The sequence below is a fragment of the Homarus americanus genome, unplaced genomic scaffold (genome assembly GCF_018991925.1).
Source record: "Homarus americanus isolate GMGI-L3 unplaced genomic scaffold, GMGI_Hamer_2.0 scaffold30108, whole genome shotgun sequence".
Taxonomy (NCBI): domain Eukaryota; kingdom Metazoa; phylum Arthropoda; class Malacostraca; order Decapoda; family Nephropidae; genus Homarus; species Homarus americanus.
In genome coordinates this window covers 3,688,246-3,710,011 of record NW_024748109.1, presented here as the reverse complement: position 1 = coordinate 3,710,011, position 21,766 = coordinate 3,688,246, and the positions used below count along the sequence as shown (strand labels likewise).

At 39.3% G+C, this 21,766-nt stretch overlaps 1 protein-coding gene across 3 annotated transcripts in view; it reads left to right on the top strand.

Moving 5' to 3' along the window:
• The first annotated feature begins 3,108 nt into the window (after window positions 1-3,108).
• LOC121880043 (kinesin-like protein Klp98A) overlaps window positions 3,109-21,766 on the top strand; it is a 174,864-nt gene continuing 156,206 nt past the window's right edge. For all 3 annotated transcript variants that reach the window (XR_006091488.1, XM_042387036.1, XM_042387035.1), the window contains exons 1-3: window positions 3,109-3,253; window positions 13,716-13,785; window positions 18,134-18,235. Coding sequence is in view for 2 of the 3 variants with exons in the window: in XM_042387036.1 (XP_042242970.1) it covers window positions 3,201-3,253; window positions 13,716-13,785; window positions 18,134-18,235 (225 nt within the window). In the remaining variant the exon portion in view is untranslated. The remainder of the gene's footprint in view (window positions 3,254-13,715; window positions 13,786-18,133; window positions 18,236-21,766) is intronic.

Genomic DNA, 21,766 nt, shown 5'->3' with positions numbered 1-21,766 from the left:
TTTGAACGAGTGCGCTGGCACCCCAGACACCATGTCGAATGGTGCAGGTGTGTGGTGCGTCTCCCTCAGACAACTTGCATTGAAGCGTTGGAAGTCTACGGTGCGCCTGGGCTGACCGCTTTTCTTTGCCACCACGACCATCCTGGCGCACCACTCCGTAGCCTCACCAGCAGGCACTGGCTGGATGACGCCTCTCGTGACGTCCTCCTCCAACTGGGCCTTCACCTCCGCTTCCCAGTGTTTCGGAACGGGAGCAGGTGTGTGACAGGCGTAGGGGTCGTGCCGGGCGTCAGGTGGATACGGTGAGGGGGGACCAGTCATGACTGGCAGTGGGGACCTGCTGGTGTTGAATGTGGTAGATGTAAAGTGCGTGAGCAGCCATGCCTCCAACCTGGCCACATTCTCCTCCAAAGGAGGCAAGGGTATCTCAACTGGCCTCGGTGGGAAACGGCTGCTCTCAGGTAAAGGGCTCGGAGGTAGGTCGTCAGCAGTGTGCCGCTCCCCTCCATCGCCCACGGCAGCCACAGCACGTCTATGGAGCGGGAAGTTGACAGGCACCAAGTTGAGGCACCTGCAGGCCTCCAATGACAGGTAGAGGGCCTTGGCTGTCTGCACGAAGTAGACCTCCTGGACAGTGGACCTCTCGTCCACACTGAGGCGGCAGGGGGCGGACCCCAGACATTTGAGCTGTTTGTTCGCCACGTCCCTCAGGCCGTTACGGGCCCAAAGTTGCCCTGGACACAAACCGATGTCCTGGAGCAGGGATGCCCCTGCCACAAACACCATAGCACCCGTGTCAGCCACAGCCAGCACAGGGATGGCGAGGGAATTGCCCCCAGCCTGGGTCACGAACACTTGTAACCTGGGGTGGCGGGATAGCTGGGCTGTTGCCTCTGTGACAGCACCTGACACATCCACAGGAGCACTTAGGACTGACTTACTCCTGCAACACCTTTTGAAGTGACCAACCTTAGAGCAATTGCGACATGTGGCCCCACTTGCAGGGCAGTTACTTTTACCAGAGGCATGTGACATGCTGCAGTTACCACAGTGCACGCGACTGGGGTGTCCAGGTCGGGCGCCAGCTACCTCAGACTCACCGGTGACGTCATCACCAACCGCCGCTGCCTCCGTGGCTGTTCCCACCACTGCCTGGCCAGACGTACAACACAATACACCAGCATCTCTCACTGCTGCCTCAAATAACATACATTTGTTTCTAAGCACTTCAACACTATTATAACTTGAGTACCCTGGAAAATTTCCCTTTTCAACACTGGGTTACTCAGGCGGGACAGGTGGGACATTTAAATTCACATGTCACTACCTCTGCGAAGCAGCGTTGAAAATACCTTTTCATGGGCTCCTCTTCGCCTTGTTTGCTGTTGAAAAACTCGTTCCATTTCACAGCTTGGTTTGAAGACTGAAGAACCATTCCACTGATGGCATCCAGGGCTTCCTTGGGCGAGAGCTGCTCCCACTGACCACTGGGATATCTCGAGTCAATCACCCTTTGGAGTGCAGGGACGCAGTTCAGGCGAATGTGGAGTGTGGTCACCAGTTGTGACCACCCGTTCAACAGCACCCATGACTCCATGGACCACCTCCATGTCCTAAACGCAGCTGCTGGCATTTCTGCCTCACACTTCTCTGGGGCGACAGCTGCTGAGGGCTTCATAACCGGCATAGAAGCATGACCACCGCCAGCAACTAGAGATGCCATCTGAGCCATCAATGCACTCAGGGCCTGCTGCTGGGCGAGCGTGGTGTTCCCCCGCCGGTGTAGAGATGCCCTGGCGTCCCCTTGAGGGCGTCGAGAATCGTGGACGTGTAGAGGCCATGTAAGCGTTCTTGTCAGGGCTGTAATGGCGTGTCGGACCCCGGGATCCTACTCACTGCGCCATGTGAGAGGTTTGAATCATAAACCACGTTCTTTGTAGACTTTATTCTAACAGCGTCAGCTGGTGACTTGCAACCGGGCGCTGCCATAGACAAGCCCCCACATCAACATGGGAAAACATATCATACGATGGTACAATCTTAGAGGCTCAGATATTTTGGCTGCATAATTAGGGATGATGAGACTGTGGAGGTATGGATTTGTGTTCACACTCAGGATGGGATGGAGAAAGGAAACTCACAATGTGCTCTCTGCCCACATGTTGTATTGGATGTACAATGCAGCTTGGTGCTGGGAAGTGGCAGCGTGGTTACAAGTGTGATGTAGAGAGAGCTGGTTGGTGAGGATGCTCAGAGGAGGACAGCTTGTGGGTCGCCATGCTCGCCGGCGGGAGCGAGGGCCGCCAGGCAGCGGCGGAGGAGGTGGTGTTAGTTGCTGGCTGCAGCTGTAGCTAGAAGAAGAGAGAGCGGTCACCACGAGGTCAGGTCTTTTATAGTGGAGGTAGGCGTGGGTAGATAGTTGACCCCCGCTTCGTGGGCGGCGCTGGTTGACCTAGACCACGAGGCATACACTGGGGAATTCGTGGGGTCCGCTATGCAGAGACAAACAGCGTTTGTAGGGGAGAAATCCACTACAAGACAATGGCATATTTTATTAAAGACAAAACTTGAGGAAGGAGATCCAGAGAAAGACAAAGACTGGGATGAATAAATAAGATTAAAATCTGAGTTACCGGCAATATACATAATTTTTTGAGAAGATTTGATAAAGACAGCCTGAGTTTGTTTGGGATGCTCTTGACTGATAGGACCAACAGTATTTCTTGCTATCATATGATTTTTTTATTTTTTTATAATTTCACTACTGTTCTTCTATTTTATTTACCGCTTCCTAAAAGACTAGCCTTTTAATATTTTGGTCCAGTATCCTCTCACAGTCGCCTTTGAATTAAATGGAAATACAATGATTAAATTGGTACATATGATATACTGAATAAATAAAATGAAAAGAATATAGTAAAGCAATTAATCCAAATTACGAGTGGACACTGTTTATTGTGGAAGAGAATATTATCGAGTTAGAAGAATACTGCAATGGGGTTTTCTATCTTTTTCGTAATACTGTATAATTTATATTTGTATTTATATATATAATAATAATTTATATAAATGATAGTCATATAGTGAGTGGTAGGAAAGGAGTGAACAGCGGCGGTCGTCAGTGTAAACAATGATGGGTTGACACTTGAGGCTTGTACAGATCAAACTTTGACTCATTGTCCTATGGCTGTGATATTTTTATGAATATGGCTTCAGTTAAAGTAGCAGTGCGTGTCCGACCGTTCAACCAAAGGTATGATTGTTGAAATTATATTTGTGAATATAAGTTATGGAGGAAACATCGTCAATTTTGCAGGGCGACCTTCACCATATATGATCAATAAGGGGCTGAATTCAAAGCAGGCTTCAGGGTAAAGTTGCAGATTACAATAACCAAAGAATCTGATAAAAAAGTGTAATTTCTGATGGTTTTTGTTGCGATTGGTTCAAATCTGACATTTGTTTTTATTGGAAATCATTCGTTTTGGGTTTAGCCCCCTCCTCCCCCTCCTCCCTCCTCTAACAGTAATAGGGGGAAGTGTGGGGATGTGGGGTTCTGGGTGGGGAAGAGCCAAAACGAGTGATTTGTGGTAGAAGTCAATTCCAAAATTGTCCGAATTGCAACAAGAAAACATCAGAAGAACACATTACTCAATAGAAATTCTGTTATTTCCGAAAAAAAAATAGTAGAAGAAATAGTTCTATCGATTACGTGTTTTGAATTCTCAGTTCTTTGTGCCTGCTAATTTATACAGTATAACCAAACTAAACCTTATTTAACCCCATAGCCGGGTGCTCCGCCCATGGTCCCCAGACTCTATGTAATAACCCAGAGAATATAAATAGCTGTTACAGGGGTCCGACTAATTACCCAAATGTAGCCGCAATGAAGTCAAATGATGGTCTTACAAGAATAATTCGGACTGCCAATCACTTCTCGACTGGTATTTGGTGTCACGAAGTCACAATAAATTGATAAACTTTATTTAATCTGGGTTAATCGATCGAGCGCATGTACCTAACCTAACCTAACCTCGACTAGTATTTGGTGTCACGAAGTCACAAAAAATTGGTAAACTTAATTTAATCTGAGTTAATAGATCGAGTGCATGTACCTAACCTAACCTAACGCAACTCATATTAAATTAAGTTTACCAATTTTTTGTGACTTTATGACACCAAATAATAATCGAGAAGTGATTCACAACCCGATTTACGCTTGTACGACCATCATTTGACTTCATTGCGACTACATTTGGGTAATTACTCGCTCCCTCGGTACATGCACGCGATCTATTAACTCAGATTAAAGTAAGTTTTCCAATTTTCTGTGACTTTGTGACACCAAATACTAGTCGAGAAGTGATTGGCAGTCCGATTTATTCATGTAGGACCATTATTTGACTACATTGCAGCTACATTTGGCTACATTTGGGTAATTAGTCGGACCGGCTGTTACAGTATTTCTTGCCTTACTCCGAAAGCGAACATACAAACACACAGAGTTTGAGCAACAGCGTAGGAGCAACAGGTGCTCTGATTTTCTTTTTAAAATTCAATAACTTCCTTATTATCAATTTGCGATGTAAGTGTAATATAAGAAAATGATCATAGAAAAAATGCTAAATTTGCATAAGTGCTCCACACTGTTAGAAAGTAAAAAATATATTTTTCTAGTGTATTTGTGTGTTTAGACTGAATATGACCTTCATTTCCGGCGGAAATTGGCGGGTTTTTTTTATCGAATTTTTTTCGTGGGACGTTTTCCGAAAAAATAATGGCTAAGCTCATAAAAAATGTACCAAAAAACACTAGAAAAAACAAAAACCTAACCTAACTGACTCACCATATGATGGAATCACCTATTTCTTACCTTATTGCCGTCTCTGCTTTGTCTTTGGGATAAGAGACGAGTTAGGACAACGCCACATATGTTGGTTTTTGCGATATTTACATTGTCTTGCTTTTATGACACTTTACTGAGGTCGGGAGAGCACCATGCTATCGAAAAAATGCTACGGTTTCTTCGTTTTTTTCCCAGAAACTCGCAATCAGCTCCATTTAATTTAAGTGACACCCATCACAGACCTCCATGGTCGGAAATGAATATGAATTTGGAAATATGAGAGACCCAAAATAAAAATCGATTTTGATTGGGCCAAAAATACTGCAAATTAAACCAAAAATAATTTTAATTGGTTGCAAAAAAAAAAACGCTTTTGATTGGCAGAGTGACGTGTACGGGAACGCATGTGCGTGATGATTTATGAAGGAGACACGCAATGTGGGAGGTGAGGTAGGCGATAATGGCAGAAGATTAATGGAAGAAAATAGAGAAAATTTTGGATACTCTATCTCCGTTATTATACATTTGCGCCGGTAATGTAATAGAAAAAAAATCTTATAATTAGACGTCTTATTCGGATATGATAATAGATTAGTGCTAGGATTGTGTGGTGAAAACGCAATAATACCAAAAAAATAGTTCTATCGATTGAGTGTAGTGAATTTCGGGAATTCTGTGGTTGCTGTTTACTGCAGTATTACCTGCTTCAGGAAATTGGAGCTCTATTATATAAAGTAATAGGGGAGAAACCACTTAAAAGGATTTGTTCCATACTGGTAGAAGAAAAGTTAATTACTTCATGATAAGAAAGAATGAATGGTTCCGGGGCCGTAATATTGCGGCTACTGGTAATAGTAGAGGAGATGGATGGCACTGGAAGAGTTTTTAAAACTGGTTAATTTTCTCCAAAGATGTTGTTTGGATGATAGTAAATAAGGTAAAGGTGGAGCAGACGCTTAACACCCGAATGCATTTATATGTTTTGTTAATATTTTCCACAGTTGTTGTTTGGATGATATTCAATAATAAAATCAATTTGACAACTTTATATTTTAATTATAATATTTTTTATCTTTTTTCTTTAATCTACTGTATCTATGATCATAAATCACCTCTAGTGGGCAGGGCATGAAGGATGAGGGAAATTACAGGGTAAAAACACAGTGAAAAACTGATCATATGACACTAAAATGATGCCTCTATGTGCTTTGTATTCAAATAAATTTGATATTTACCTTAAATATTCCTCGTTTGTTTGCAAACAAATTAATTCTGATTCTGCCCTCACTTAAATTGTTAATTATTGACGGAGAATCTTATTGGGGCTGTTACTATCTTATATAATTTTTAGGTTTGAAATTTTTATTTATTTATTTTTTTTGAGTGGGGTTCATTATCTAGAGTCGTGAGTCTGTGACCTGCGCAAATCCCATACATTTTTTTTATTTCCATGCATTAGGTTCTTAAACAGATTCTGTTTATAAATTTTGTGGATCATATTGTTGGAATCGATTCCCATGCTATACGATTTGATTTATTTCCAATATATACCTTACAAGTAGCATTGGATATAGGTGAACTGTATGTTCCTATACCTATTGTTCTACTACAAGCGGATACAAGGGTCATTTTTCGTTAACCACCTATCACCTTTTTACACATGAAAAATAAATTTTTTCGCTAGTTTTCTTGCTGTTTTAGATGATACTGACATTTATCTTTGGGACAAACTTTTTTTTCTTTTTTTTATACAGCTGCTCCCCAACTTATGACAGGGTTAGAGACCCAAATCCAGGTCATAAGTCGAATTAATCGTAAGTCGAAAATGCAAAAAATAATTCATAGAAAATCTAAAATGAAATACAGTACAGTAAAAGTAATCAATAATGAAGAATGAATACAGTGTTACTATGCACTTACCTTTAATGTAGTCAGCTGAATGCACACAGGGCCCCCATAATTTTTTAATTATACATGGAGACTACATTAACTGGATGAAGCAGAGGAGGAGACAGGGCTGGGTGGGTTATTAATGTCGCTTTCTTCAGACAGGTTAACATGCAGGGGAAACTTGCTTGTTGAAGGTATTGGATCATCTTTAGGGAGTGAAGAGGCAGCACTGGTGGGGCGTGAGGAGACAGCAATGGGGGACTTCTTTAAATATATGTCCAATTTAGACTGTGCAGTTTGCCTTTTCTTTTCATTGGAAATCTCCCTGTAGCAAGCAAGTGCATCTTGGATCATTCTGTCAACTTTTGCAAAACGCTCAACATTTTGATCCATTCCGTCAAACATTTGCATCCCCTTATTAATTGTAGCAAATGCCTCTGCCATTTGTTTCACTGAAAACTTTTTGGGGGGTGCAGGTTCTTCTTCCACATTTTGACTCCCTTCTTCCTTTGCAATTTTCTGTGCTTCCAGTTCAATAAGATTCTCGTTACTTAGCTCTTCTGCTACACTTTCAACCAGCTGCTCAACATCTTCATTATCAATTTCTAACTCCAGCTGTTCCCAACTCCACTATCTTGTTACTATTCTCAGAAATTACTTCATCTTCATTAAATCTGAAGGTTCCAAGTGTTCCCTGAAGAATGCAGTGATGGGTAGGGAAACACCGGGTAACACTGAAGTCCATTTATTAACGGATAGGAGAAATACAAGTGGGGACTAGCGTGTGCCATGCACGGCCCATGGAGTCAGACTGAGGCTGCCTTGCCATATGGCAGCCTCGGGGCAATGTTGCCACATAACACGTGCAGTGTTGCCACGTAATTATATACATAGGTGCTACTCGGCACAGTAGCTTATATACAAGGTTGCTACTCGGCACAGTAGCTTATATACATAACCTACAAAATCCTCTGAAACTGTTCATATATCTTTTCAGGACTTTCTTCCATATTCCATTCATGCACTGCCCTGTAACCTCATCCCATGCTGCAGCTATGTTCTTTATACATTTCAAAATGTTTTAGTCCTTCCAAAACTCTCTGAGCGTTTTCTCACCTTCAGTAGCAACAACAGCCTGAGCGAAGGTTGTACGTAAATAATTTGCTTTTAAAGCAGCAATAGCACCTTGATCCATGGGTTGGATGATAGAGGTAGTGTTAGGTGGAATCTAGACTACCTTAACATCAGGGTGCAGGACGTCCAGGTCTGGTGGGTGTCCCGGAGCATTATCCAAAATTAACAAAATCTTGAATGCAATCCCTTGTTGCAGACAGTACTAGGGTCATCCATGCTTTCTTATTACTGCTATAAAACACTGGCAGTGTGTGCTTGCTGACATGTTTAAAAGCCCTTGGGTTCTCCCGGCATTGTTTTCACCTCTTTGTGGATGTACGTCCGTTCTGGCATGTGCTTCCATAATAAGCCAGTTTCATCCACATTAAATATTTGCTCAGGCAAATAATTTCCCTCCATGATGACACGATCTAGCTCCTCCTTAAAAGCTTTGGCAGCACCCATATCAGCACTTTCTGCCTCTCCGCTCACCTTTACACTTTGCAAACTGTAGCGGTTTTTAAACCTTTGGAACCACCAATGACTTGCTGTGAAGGTTTGGTCGCACTCATCTCCTGCCTGCTCCTTCAGGCTTTCGAAAAGGCTTCTTGCCTTAGCCTGTAGGGTTAGAAGGCTTAAGGGTACACGCTTTTGTATGTGATCTTCCATCCATATCACAAGTAATTTTTCCATCTCATGAAGAGGACCTTGTCTTTTTTTCGTTATTATTGTTCCCTTAATAGGTGCTGATCCTTTCATTACCTCACGAATACGTTCCTTGTCCTTCAAAATTGTTGATATGGTCGAGTGCGAGAAGCCTAGGTCGCGTGAAATGGTTGCTACCGTTTTTCCATTTTCATACTGCATTATTATCTTCATTTTCGTCTCAAAAGTAATTGACTGTCTCCTTTTCTTCTCAGCACCACCAGCGCTCTCACTCCTACGCTTGCCAGTCATTCTAAAGTGAATTAGAAATGAAAATATTGTCAGTACACAGCGTGATCACTATCGACAACAACGACAGCAAAACACCAACTAAGCGCTCTACGGCGTGGGTGCTGTAGCCACGAGGCGACGCGACACAGCCCAAGTGACGCTCTCGTACTGGACGAAAACGTTTTGGTCTAGAAAATACGTGCGTCATTTGAAAAAATTTTGGTACCGACTGCGGCAGTCGTATGTGCAGGTGGTCGTACCGACCGAGGCGGTCGTATGTGTAGGTGGTCATAGGTCGAGTATGTTGTAAGTCAAGGAGTAGCTTTATTTTTATTTTTATTTTTTTATTATTTCCACCCCCCTTCCACCCCAACACTATACAGGGCCACGTTAGAAATGCGGGTTTGGGGTTGGGGAGGGGGGGTTGAAAACGAGTGATTTTCACCAAAAAATGAATAAGTATTGAAAAAAAAATCATGGGGAAAAAAGGTTAAAATTAAATAGGTCTACATACTAACCTGACCTAACCTGATCTAACCTAACATCAAATTGGGATTTAGAAATTTTTTTGATTATTACAACAAATAAATCACGAGTATCTTGTTTATTTTTGGAATGCCCCGCTAAATTCAAGTGAGTTCTACTATAACGCGTGTTTTGATAACGCGAATTTGCTCTAACGCGATTTATGAATTCGGAACAATATTTGTATAACGCGATCGCTTGTTTGCTATAACGCGATTTTTGCTTACTATTTCTCCAATTTTGTGGTATTAACTGTGAATATGGTAAAGAAGAATATCTCCAAAAAGCATTCTGATGATAGAATTCCCGGTGATTATCGTAAAAGAAAGGATATAACACTTGAAGAGAAGCTTGATGTTATCAACCTCAAAATCACCCTTCTCCCCCATCAAGTTACATTCATATTTTTTCAAGGTAAAGTGTTAAATTTACTGTATGATTTCATTATTAGATATGAATGTAACATTTATTTAGACTGTGCTATCCTTTGTGTTAGGCTAACTACTAAATTTTTTCGATTTCGAGTAAACTGCACCTAACCCTATTTTCTCCATAAGCCCTATTATTTCTATTACGCGATTTTCTATAACACGATATTTTGAGAACACATTGTAAGTTGTAGCAGAACTTCTAACATTATATTCGTTTCTCAAAGAGAATTATTAAATGGTAAGAGAAAAAGTCTTGAAAGTTGATGGGTGGTTAACAAAAAATGAACGAGACAAGCAAGCTATGATAGCCATATCCATAGTTATGGCAACGTGTGACTGTTGCTAATTGTCGTATCACAAATTAATTATCTTTGTGGAGGATGAAGACCATCTATCTATCTGTGAACATGAACTATTTGGCAGGATGTGTAAGTGTTCAAAATGCAACAGAGAACTGACACTTAACAAGAAATATTTATTTGTGTGTAACAAATGGTCTTACTTTTACGAGCACAAAAGATGAAAAAATGCACTATGTGGCAAAGAAAAGTGCTTTCTAAAGTACTGTACATGGTTTTCAAACTGTAAGTTAAGTGTTAAGGATTGTGTTTGGTCAACTGGAATTGAACCAAAATTTCTCAAGACTGTTTGCATGATACTCAACACGAAAATGGAAATGAGAATGTACAGAACCTGGCCGAACCAACCTAACAAATACCGGAAACATCTTTATAGTTTAACCCATAAAGTGTCCTCTAGTTCTGTAAATTACTCTGGGCATTTAAAATTCCTGCTACACATTAAAATTTTATTTCTTTCCTCTTATTACTCACAAACTCAGTATTTTTATTTATTTTTTATGGGGAATAACCCACCCGGGCACAAGTTATCGACCCACAACGGGGCCTGGAGGCGATAAAATAAGAGTAAAAATAATTTTTTTTACTGTAATTACTATATTTAGTCATTCTATTTCTTCTTTTGTCTTAAATTAAGTGATTTTAGATGTATATAAAGACTTGGGCTATGATATACAGTATAGTCTTCATTTACGCGGTCAATTGAACCCGTGGAGGTCCGCTTAAAACGAGAAACGCGTAAACGAAATAACACAACATATGGGATTAATTGAAATAGAGACTGGGCCGACCCCCAAACTACACTTTTTCTGACACAATAGTGCGTTGTAATAAAAATAACATTTTAATTTTAGGATGGTATGCACACACAATTAATATTTAAGAGAAATATCAATAATATTAGGTTTTTTAACACTTACGTTAGTAGAAAAGCTGGCTCGGCACACGGGGATGGGGGGTTGGTTCTGAGGCAGAGGGCAGATTATTGGCCCTCACTTGTATCAATTGTATCACTATCCACCACAGAGGCTTGCAGGGCCTCTTTGTCAAACCCCTCAAGTCCATATCCTCACTATCACTGACTTGGGCTGGCTGTGGTGGGTGGCGGGTGAAGAACTCGGTAATGTTTTGTTGACTGGGCGACCTTGTGCGCACCCTGCCCGCGCCGCTTCCCATGTAAATGATGGAATGAAGCGTGTAAATAAAAATTGTCGGTCTGGCAAGGTGCCGTGTAAATGACCAAACGCGTAAACCAAATCCGCGTAAATCGAGACTATATTGTAGTGGAATTTTAAACATTTTTCTGTAACTACGGTATGTACATAGTATGTACAGTATAATTGCCTTTGGAGTGATTAAGGGATAATAAAACCCATCACGTTGAACTCGAACATTATAATTCGGTCAAACCTGTTGAATTAAATTCTTTCTTAGTATTTCAAATAATAAATCATACATAGGTAATCATACATAAATGTTTAATCCACTTCATATTAACTTAACAAGCATTGCTATCTTAGCTGTTTAATTAGTCTAATCATAAAGTATAATGAGTACTTAATTTGCCATATTTCCATGCTGTCACAATGATAAGCGATACAATGGGCACAATCTACTTGTGTAAACTTAAGTATAGGTTGAACTTACATGTTGAAGGTTTCAAACCAAATGGGTTGGGTGTTCACCCTATGATGGGTAGAGCTGGAGTGTTAGTGCCGCTCATAGCAGGCCCAGCCTGAGGTGACATATTTTGCTGCGTCAGGTGTTTTATACCCAAACAACTCCCTACTACCATACAAACACCATCCTTCTCCCCCTCTCTCTATCTCCACTACTCGATACTCTATATACGGGCAGGCATGTGGTAACAGTATGTGTTTCTACTTAAGAACGTCCCCAGGAACAGAACTCGTTCATGACCTGGGACTATGGTTGAACCAGGACTGACTGTCTTTAATTTTCTAGTTTTACTGAATTTCTGAGGTCTAGTCCAGTTGCAGAAGTAAAAGGTTCCTGTGAACCCTCTAGTTAAGCATGCAAGCTGGTTGATGCCAGTACCTGTACTGTACATGGAATCCGGTCATTTTGCCCAAAAGTCATTTCGCCCTCACTATGGAGTTGGTTCGCCCACAAGTCATTTTACCTACATTTAGAGTTGATTCACACACACTATCGAGTCGGTTCGCCCACACCTGTTTTGTCATCTGTTTTATTTAGGTTTAGTAATGCACTAATGTAAACAACTGAACTTCAATAAAGTTTTCGAAACTGAAAATATCGTCTGGCAAAAAGAAGAGTGAACTAATAACCATTCTTTTAACAGAACCTGTGGTTAAACATATAACTATTGACTGTGAAAAGGTAATTTGGAAAATCCTGGGGGAGGATTTGCCCAGCGTTGAGTTAATGGGATGCGTTTTCCACTGGATATAGGCTGTATGGAGGAAGGTTAGTAAGTGAAATTACTGTAATCAAATATACAAAAATGAAAAAAAAATATGTATTTAATGTTTTTTTTATTATTATTATAGGTGCAAGAGGTTGGTCTGCAACATGCGTACGCACATGATGACGGAACATACAAGTACTATACCTGTGCAAATTGATGGCCCTTCTGTTTCTGCCGGAGGGAGAAATAGTTCCGATGTTCAAACGTCTCCAGCGCCAAGCCACCACATGGCCACCATCCAGTTGGAGTATTTTCAACCGGTCCGTGTGTACAGTAGAACGTTGATATAACATGAGATAGGTTCCAAGAGAGGTCGCTTTAAACTGAATTCGTACTAAATCGAAGTGTTGTTTCAATGAAATAATTTAGTTTGGTACTTGAGAGAAACACAAAATACTAAAAAGACTGAGAGTTTACCCAGATGCACCTCAGCCCATCTCCTAGAATAAACAAAACATTGTTTTTTGTAGTATTATGTTAATTGCTTTAAATCGACGTTCTACTGTACCAATAATGACATTGAAGAATTGCACAACCGACTGAATAAACGCGCTGCTGGAAGATGCCACCTTCAGTATTATCTGCTTGTTAACCTTTTTTAAAAAGTGGCCAGATTAACCTCTATACATATAAGGCTGGTTTAAAAAATGAAGCTCCGAAGGATCCAGCGAAGAAAGTACAGTACAGTATAAGGAGATGCAGGCCAAAATATTCGCACTTTGGGACAAATACTTGAGGAATGGGAGGTCATCTTGCCAACTTCTGAGAGCTTGCTCCCATCTCAATGGACCAGTCAGCAGCTGATATGTGACCAAATATCCTGAATCCACTCTATGTTACTTCTACGATTGACATTTGAAAATGTTTTGGTTTGTGTATTTTAGGTAGGTTTTTATATTTGAAAGTCACTGAATAAACATTTTTTGGATTTAATTTGTACATATTACATTTTCGTCAAGTACATGAATAAACTTTAATAGACCTTGACAAAGTGTGCGCGAACTGACTTAAGGTGTGAGCAAACTGACTCCTAAGTGTGGGCGAATAAACTCTAAATGTGGGTGAATTGACCGTAAACCCTGTACATGAGTCACTCAATCCATGTTCTTCACAAAATAGGATTTAAGGATAAATCCCTCATATTTAATGATTGCTTTTTTTTTCAGGGAAGTGGACTTGAACTCTGTGTGTATCGTAGAAGTTGATGACAAGAAAACGAGGTTAATCAATCACAAGGTAATTATAAGTATCTTTGTAAGCATCATATGGTAAGAGATTTCATTGAGAGCTTTTTTCTAGAACTGCCTGAAGACAGGTGGCTCTGTAAAACTGGCTGCACAGGGGAGCTTTTTGAAAAGATGGGAAACTTTAAGCACATAGAACTCTTCTCTTCTTTATTTCGATATTAGATTAAGAGGTTCGTGTGCCATTTACTCTTGGAGGTGCATGTAATTTTTTTATGGATTTACCAGAGTTTTAAGTATGATATTAGGGATCATATAAATCAAAGATCCTGTAAGTATTAATGAAAACTGCCGAATGGTTTTTGAGAAAAATGCAATTTTTTTTTGTTTTACAGTGTTCCCATAATTAAATTTTTTTATCTCTGTAACCAAACAAGATACAGTACAGTCATGCGCTGGTTAACGTCCGATCGCATATACGTCCGTGCCCCCAAAAAAAATCCGTGACGCCTGCTGCGCCACCACTCCACGACCCCCTGACGGAGACACGATGATCCTCCCCATACTGGTCAGATATTATGTGTTAAAGGAATATGCTTCCTTCCTTAGGCTTTTTTTGCCTACAGGTGTAATGTTAACCTACATCTATTGAGCATAAAATCTTTCACCGACAATTTGACAATAACACATTTGCTGTAATCAGACATATCTAGTTGCCTCAACAATTGCACCCCCAGTTGCAATTGGGGTTGCAATTTCAAATTCTGTGGCATTACTAAAAATAGTAAAGTTTCTGGTACTCTCTAAGATTAAGAGAGAAAACGGAGGACTCAGGCATCCTGATGTGAGAGAAAACAGACTCATATGATGGGGGACCAAATAAAAAAAGCAAAGCTACATGTTTTGTGGACTACAGTATTAAGCATACCCTTTTCATCACTTTGTAATAAACCTAGCCATGCCTATGTGTGTTTGTGATATTTACCATAACATTATATATATATATTTAGTGGGTATAAATGGTCATAAAATGGGAAACTTGGGGTTGGGTCTTGGGTGCCTGGAACCAATTAGAATAAAACCCATAGGTTCTGTACTTTCGTTATTGGCGGGGTCCCAATTAGGCGTGATAACCAAGGGATGGCTGTACTGTACTGTATATACTTGTGACACTGGCCAGTTGCTTCTGGTGTTATGGTACAGGGGTACCAAGTGACAGCACTAGGATCTCGCTTCCTCTATCAAGGAATAAACAATTAAAATTTAAATTGAAAAAAAAAAAAACATTCAAATAATGGGACCTAGCGAACTAAATGGCTGTAGAGCGGGCACAGTCACGTATGCATCGTGTATTCTTATAGATTGTGCTGCCAGGCATACGTTATCTAGTGAATTTAGTCAATATTGTGCAGTAACAATGGACCTAAGTGCAAACCTGTATTGTACATGTACTAAATGATTACAGTACTAAAATTGTTATGTCTATTGCAAATATAGCTTGTTTATACAGGTATTCAAATAAATTACTATATTACAAGAATCCCTCCAATGTAAGTTATATTCACCCAGGTCGTTTGGGTGGCAAATTATGAGAAGAGCTTAGTCACTCTTAAGTAATGATAAATAAACACGCAGGCAGGCCTTCAGCACCAACTGTCAAATCTTATCTCAAATAAATAAATAAACAAACAAATACCGGACATACTGTCACCCCCCTTTTCCCACCCTCCTTGTGTTCCCAGACAAAAGATTGTTGATTTCTTTATGTTTATTTTATATAATATCTCAGATTAAAGGTAGGATAATATAATTTGCATTGCTGAAATCCTTGCAAGACAGAGATTAATTTGAATATAAGCATCATATATTTTGCTCTAGATATAAAAAAATGTAGTACATTAGTGTACAATACTGTAGTACATTTTATAAAAAAAATTTCAACTGTATTTTTGGGTAGATTTACATAAATTTTTTCATTTATTTTCATCCATTTACATGCACACACCATACTGAAAGAAATGTAAAAGAGATAAATGACCTTAGTGCAAAGCTGGAATGCACATGTACTAATTTGATTACGGTACTAAAATTTTTATGTCTGGTGTGAATTACAACATGTTTATATTCAAATAAATCAGTATCTTACAAGAATTCCAGCAATGTTAATTATATTCTCCTAGGTCATATCACTGGCATTTTAAAATGAGAGAAGCTTAGTAGGACTGTTAAATAAACACACAGAGACCGGCTCAAACTTATCACCTCAACCCCCACCCCCAACCCCTCGCTGACTGGCTGGCTCCGTCAGTCCCTCCCTCCCCCCCCAGCCTTTTAGGCTTACAGTTTTTATCTTATATAATATCTCAGACTAAAGTTAGGAGATTATAATTTACATTGCTGGAATCCTTGCAAGACAGCCAATAATTTGAATATAAACGTCATATAATTTGCTCAAGAGATAAAAATTGTTGTACATTAGTGTACAGTACTGTAGTACATTTTATAAAAAAGTTTTTCAACTGTATTTTTGGGTAGATTTACATAGATTTCTTCATTTATTTTCATCCATTTACATGCACACATCATACTAAAAGAAACGTAATAGAAATAAATAACCGTAGTGCAAAGCTGGAGTGCACATGTACTAATTTGATTACGGTACTAAAATTGTTTTGTCTAGTGCAAATTATAGCATGTTTATATTCAAATTAATCAGTATGTTACAAGAATCCCAATAATGTTAATTATATTCACCCAGGTCATTTCACTGGCTTTATATAAGAGAGAAGCTTAGTCACTTAAAAACTGATAAATATACATGCATTAGACCTGGGCCTGTGCCAACTGTCAAACTTACCACCTCCCCTCCCCCCACACCCCCTCGCTCGCTTCCACCCTCTCTCTCCCCCATCTGCCTGGCGTTACTGGAATCCTTGTAAAACAGTGAATAATATTAATATAAACGTCATGTATTTTTCACAAGAAATAAAAATTAATCACCTGTATCACATTACAGTAGTGATTTACGAGTAAAAGTGTATATGTACGTATATAGTATTCCACATACATGTAAGCATAAATACAAAGTTTATGTGATGATCGGACAACATCCATTTTGGTTAACGTCACGTTTCCAAGAACGTATCTAGGACGTTAACCGGCGCATGACTGTATATTAAAATTCACTCGACCATATTGTGCCGATACTTATCCTTATTACAAGGACCGTGTTTGAAACACTTTTGATGAAAAATAAAGGAGTAGTGTCGAATTAGATTATTTACAATACAGTCTCTCCTCGACTTACAACATATTCGACTTACGACAACCCGGACATACGACGGCCATGGTCGTATAAAATATTTTTCACATTACGTATTTTCGAGTCCCGACTTTAGTGATGGCGCTGTGTACTGGCAATTTTTTTTTTGTAATTTCCTTTAAAATGGCTGGCAAGCGTAAAAGTGAGAGTTCTCGTGGTGCTGAGAAGAAAAAGAGACACCCATTTTAGAATTTCTATGTATTATTTTCGCCTTTTCGACTTACGACCAATTCTACTTACGGCCAATTCGACTTATGACCCAGTCGTCGGGACGGAACCCTGTCATAAGTCGAGGAGAGACTGTACTGTACTTTTTTATATTAAAAAAAAATATAGTTGCAGGCAATTCTATGTAGAAGTACAGTATAGTTACAGTGGGATACCTGTCAGTACACCCCATTTTATTGTGAGTAAAGGTAGTCTGTGGAAATAAACATAAGTTTTATGGGATTACAGGTTTTCATTTACAAGGGCCATTCAATAAGTAATGAGACTTTTTGATGAAGAAGGCAAAGGAAAGGGGTAAGTGTAGCGATCATCTTACAACATGTTTAGACATGCATAAGCTACATCTTCATCTGTTTGTTTAGTCAGTTTTTTCAGTCAGTCTCGAGGAAGTGTTACATTAATGATGAGTGCTCCACTTAAATTTTGTATTTTGGAAGAACAACGATCTATTATTCGTTTTATAAATTCAAAGGGGATAAAACCAAACGTAATTCATTGCAGAATATCACTTCAATATGGAAGCAAGTGCATCAGTCGAGTGAACATTTTTGTACAGCTGTTGTTTGTCTTCCTTTTAGCCATTTTCTTTAACAGTGTTTGGCAATATATTCCTGTACAGTATTCCTATTGAATATGTATGTTCAATGAATTTTAAAACATTGTATTTAGTTTTGCTAGCATTCTTGAGAATGTTGTGTTTCATTGCATGTATATTGTACCATGAAAGGGATTACAGTTTTGTACTTGCACAAAATTTAACAATTCATAGTGCTCACACTGCCAATGCATTGTGAAAGATTCGATGTTTACTGTAAATTAATCCTATATTAATTTAAATTTATTTTTCCAGGTTAATGCCAATGAAGGAGAGAGTCGGGAGCGCATTAAGGACTTCACATTTGACTTCTCTTACTGGTCTCACAGTGATTTAGATAGACATTTTGCTCCACAGGTACTTATAATATGGTTTTTCTTATGTTCAATGATATGTACACTCCCCAAAAAGTATCGACCCTCCTGGGCCGGATGTATTTGTAAATGAACACAATAACACATGCGCAGCAATCTTGGTTCGGTTGGTATTTCTGATTGTGAGTTGCACCTTTCGTTCTTTCTTCTTGCACCTGATAATCACCATGATATCTGCAGTATACCACATATTCTCTACGTAATGTAATGAAATAGGTTGAATTGTGATATATGCAAAACCAATAATGTCATGAGTAACTCCGCTGATTTATGCACCTTACTATTTCAGCTGCAGGGGATGGATTGCCAGATAGGAATATAATGTTACAGTGATCCCTCGGTTAATGAGCACCTCGGTTAACGAGATTTCGGTTAATGATTTACCTTTCATAAGATTCTTAACTTCGGTTAACGAGCAATCCCTCGATTAACGAGTTTTTTACGAGCCGACTTCAACATGTTTTCGCTTGCATTTGGCGGTCCACCAGCTGTAGTATTAGTCCGCCAATACAGTAATCGGTTTTAGGGCTTAAATTACTTTCTATTTTAGTAAATATCAAGAAGTTTATACTATTCAATAATTTTAAAAGTTTGATATTACCTTTTTTAGTCATTTTAACAATTATTGAACATAATTGAAGGTAAAGAAACTAGTTTCTGGAGTGCCATCCAGCCTGTTAACACACCAGACAGGCGTTAGTGTCTCTCTGTTTTCAGTGGAGGTAACATCTTGCTTGATACTCTTCAACTAAACGCTTTTTTCTGTGTTGGTCATTATTGGTCATTTTGAAATTTATTTTACATATTGACAATATATAATGCAGTGCAGTGTTGATTTAAAGAAAATAATCTTGAATTACACCAAGATAACTAAAATTTTATGGGTGAAATGGTGCCATGGGGTGACTTCTCTTCCACCCCAATGCCTTCTCTTCTCCCTTCTCCTCCACCCCCATTCTAATTCCCATCATCATCATCATTATCCAGGAGCCTTTTACATACACACCTCAAAGTAAGTATATTTTTCTACCATTTTTGTTGAATTTAGGCAATTTTTGGTGAGCTGGAACCAATTACCCGAAAACCCATTGAAACAATGGTTTCGGTTAACGAGTTTTTCGGTTAACGAGCAACCTGCTGGAACGGATTGTGCTCGTTAACTGAGGGACCACTGTACTATTTTTACATGAACCGACATTACAATGGAATCGCTTCAAACGAAATATGAAACACTATGATCCTATATTAAATTCATTTACCAATATAGTAATTACAGGTGTATATGATGCCATATCCAATTACAGTGATATTATGATTTACTGCATTTCTATATTATTTCTACCTCAATTGATGAGGTAACAATTATGAATGTAGCGTATCATATCATGATTCGTGTTGGCAACGGAACATTGTCTGATACACGTAACAAATGCCAGAAATAATAACTGCCAACCTCACAGATACTAGGAAGACAGGCCTACGGACATAATGTTGGAATCACAATTAGTGATCAGAAATATTTGTCCATTGTGACACATTGTATCGATGAAAAAAGGGGCTGATACTTTTTGGGGAGAGTGTACAACTCGGTCTCTTAACTTGTTAAAACTGACATGTTCAGTACAGTACATAATTTTTTTACAAAATGTGAACTTTACTTTGTGCATACATGCTTCTCATACTGGTGATGATTTTGATGTTCTTGTTCACTGTAGAATGTTTAGATAGACTGAACTGTATTAAGAGTTATAAATCAAATTTGAATAGCATCATTAATGATTTATTGAGCATTTAATAAAGTTATTTAAGAACTTCTTATCATCAGGAAGTATTTTATTTGATCAAGTTCACTGTAGGGGCTCTGGTTATATTGTACAGTGGTTTGGTAAAATGGACTTCACCAAGTACCAGCAGTCCATGAGCGTAGTTTAGGAATTAGCCCAAATCAGATTTGACTGAGTTATTTTGCACTTAACAGTTAGGATAGGTTGCCCCCTTAGTAGCCTAAAAATTTTGGTGAGTTCAGAACTCCCTTGGATTGATATTTCCACTTGTCCCACTGAATTCACAAGTATCCAAGGAATGTCCAACTCAAAAAGTCTAGGGCCCACTGTGTTTTTGCTTTTAACCTATCCAAGGTGGTGGGTTTGAATTTGAAGTGTACCATCAGTGGCACTTTTGATGAATAATGGGTTTCTGTTCCATATGTGACTTCCACACCACTCACATTTATCTAACGTCACTATCTTCTCAGCTAGTGTCATAACCTTCCTTGCCCTCTTCTTTGCATTAACATCTAGATAGTTCTTAAATTTGTTCCATAGTACAGTTAAGAGTGCAAAACATTTACCTTATTTACCTAATGGCCTCCCACTAGAGGTGGCTGTGCCGAGGGAAGGAGGCCCGTGACCTGTGTAGGATCCCACCATTTTTCTTGATAATTTTGTCAAGGGCTATTTTGAAGTCCAGTACTATTCTTGATTCCACAGCTTGGGCTGGTAGACCGTTCCATGGGTCTACCACCCTCTGTGTGAAAAAGTACAGTATTTCCTTATATTCGTTCTGCATGATAAGCTGTCGAGTTTGTAGTTATGTCATATCGTGTTGGTGGTGCTTGACATCACAAAGAAATGTCCTGGGTTCACGTTTTCCATTCCTTTCAGGACTTTGAATGTTTCAATGAGCTCTGCCCTAATGTACCTTGTTTGAGGGGTTATTAGTCTTAAGGCTTGGATAATCGTGATGGCATACCTGTAGTTCTGGGATCATTTTAGTCATTTTGTGTTGAACCGTTTTTGGGAATGCTAAATCCTTCTGGAGGTAGACTTTTCATGCCTGTACTGTATCAGTAATCCAGACTGGGACGTACTTGAAATTTGCACAGTTGAAGGAGCATTTTCCTTTTCTCTGCTGCCCCCACTTGTTGTGCCATCTTCAGTGAATGATGTGTCACATTGCCAAGATCTTTCTCCTGATCGACTGTACAGGTTTCCCTTGTTTAGCATTAATTCACTTACTGTTAATTAGGTTTAGCAATAAAGAAAATTTTGACACCCTTTCTCACTTAACGTTCGGTCAAAATTCAGTTAGGCGATAGCTCGACTCAATGTGAAGAGGGAAAACTTGAGTATGAGGTGGCCTGTGAGATGGCATGTTGTCTTTGTTATATGTAATGAAACTAGAAGTTGGGGGAAAATTATAACAATACTCTAATGTGGCTTAGAAATAAGAAAGAGAAAATATAAAACTATAAAATAATAAAAATAAAGGGCATGGGTGTGTATGTGTGTGAAGTGAGGATATTTGTGGAGATAGTGAGCTGTAACTGCATTGTGAGTCCCTGACTCCGTCGCTTAATGTGATATCATGGCATACACACAGCGTGGCAGAAGCCACACGTCGATGAGTCAGCTGAACTGTGTCGCTTCGCCCAGAGGATGGTTTGAGTGTGGAAGGACTTTTTTTTGCATAAAGTATGTGCTATTGTATTTTATGATATGCTATGTATCAATTT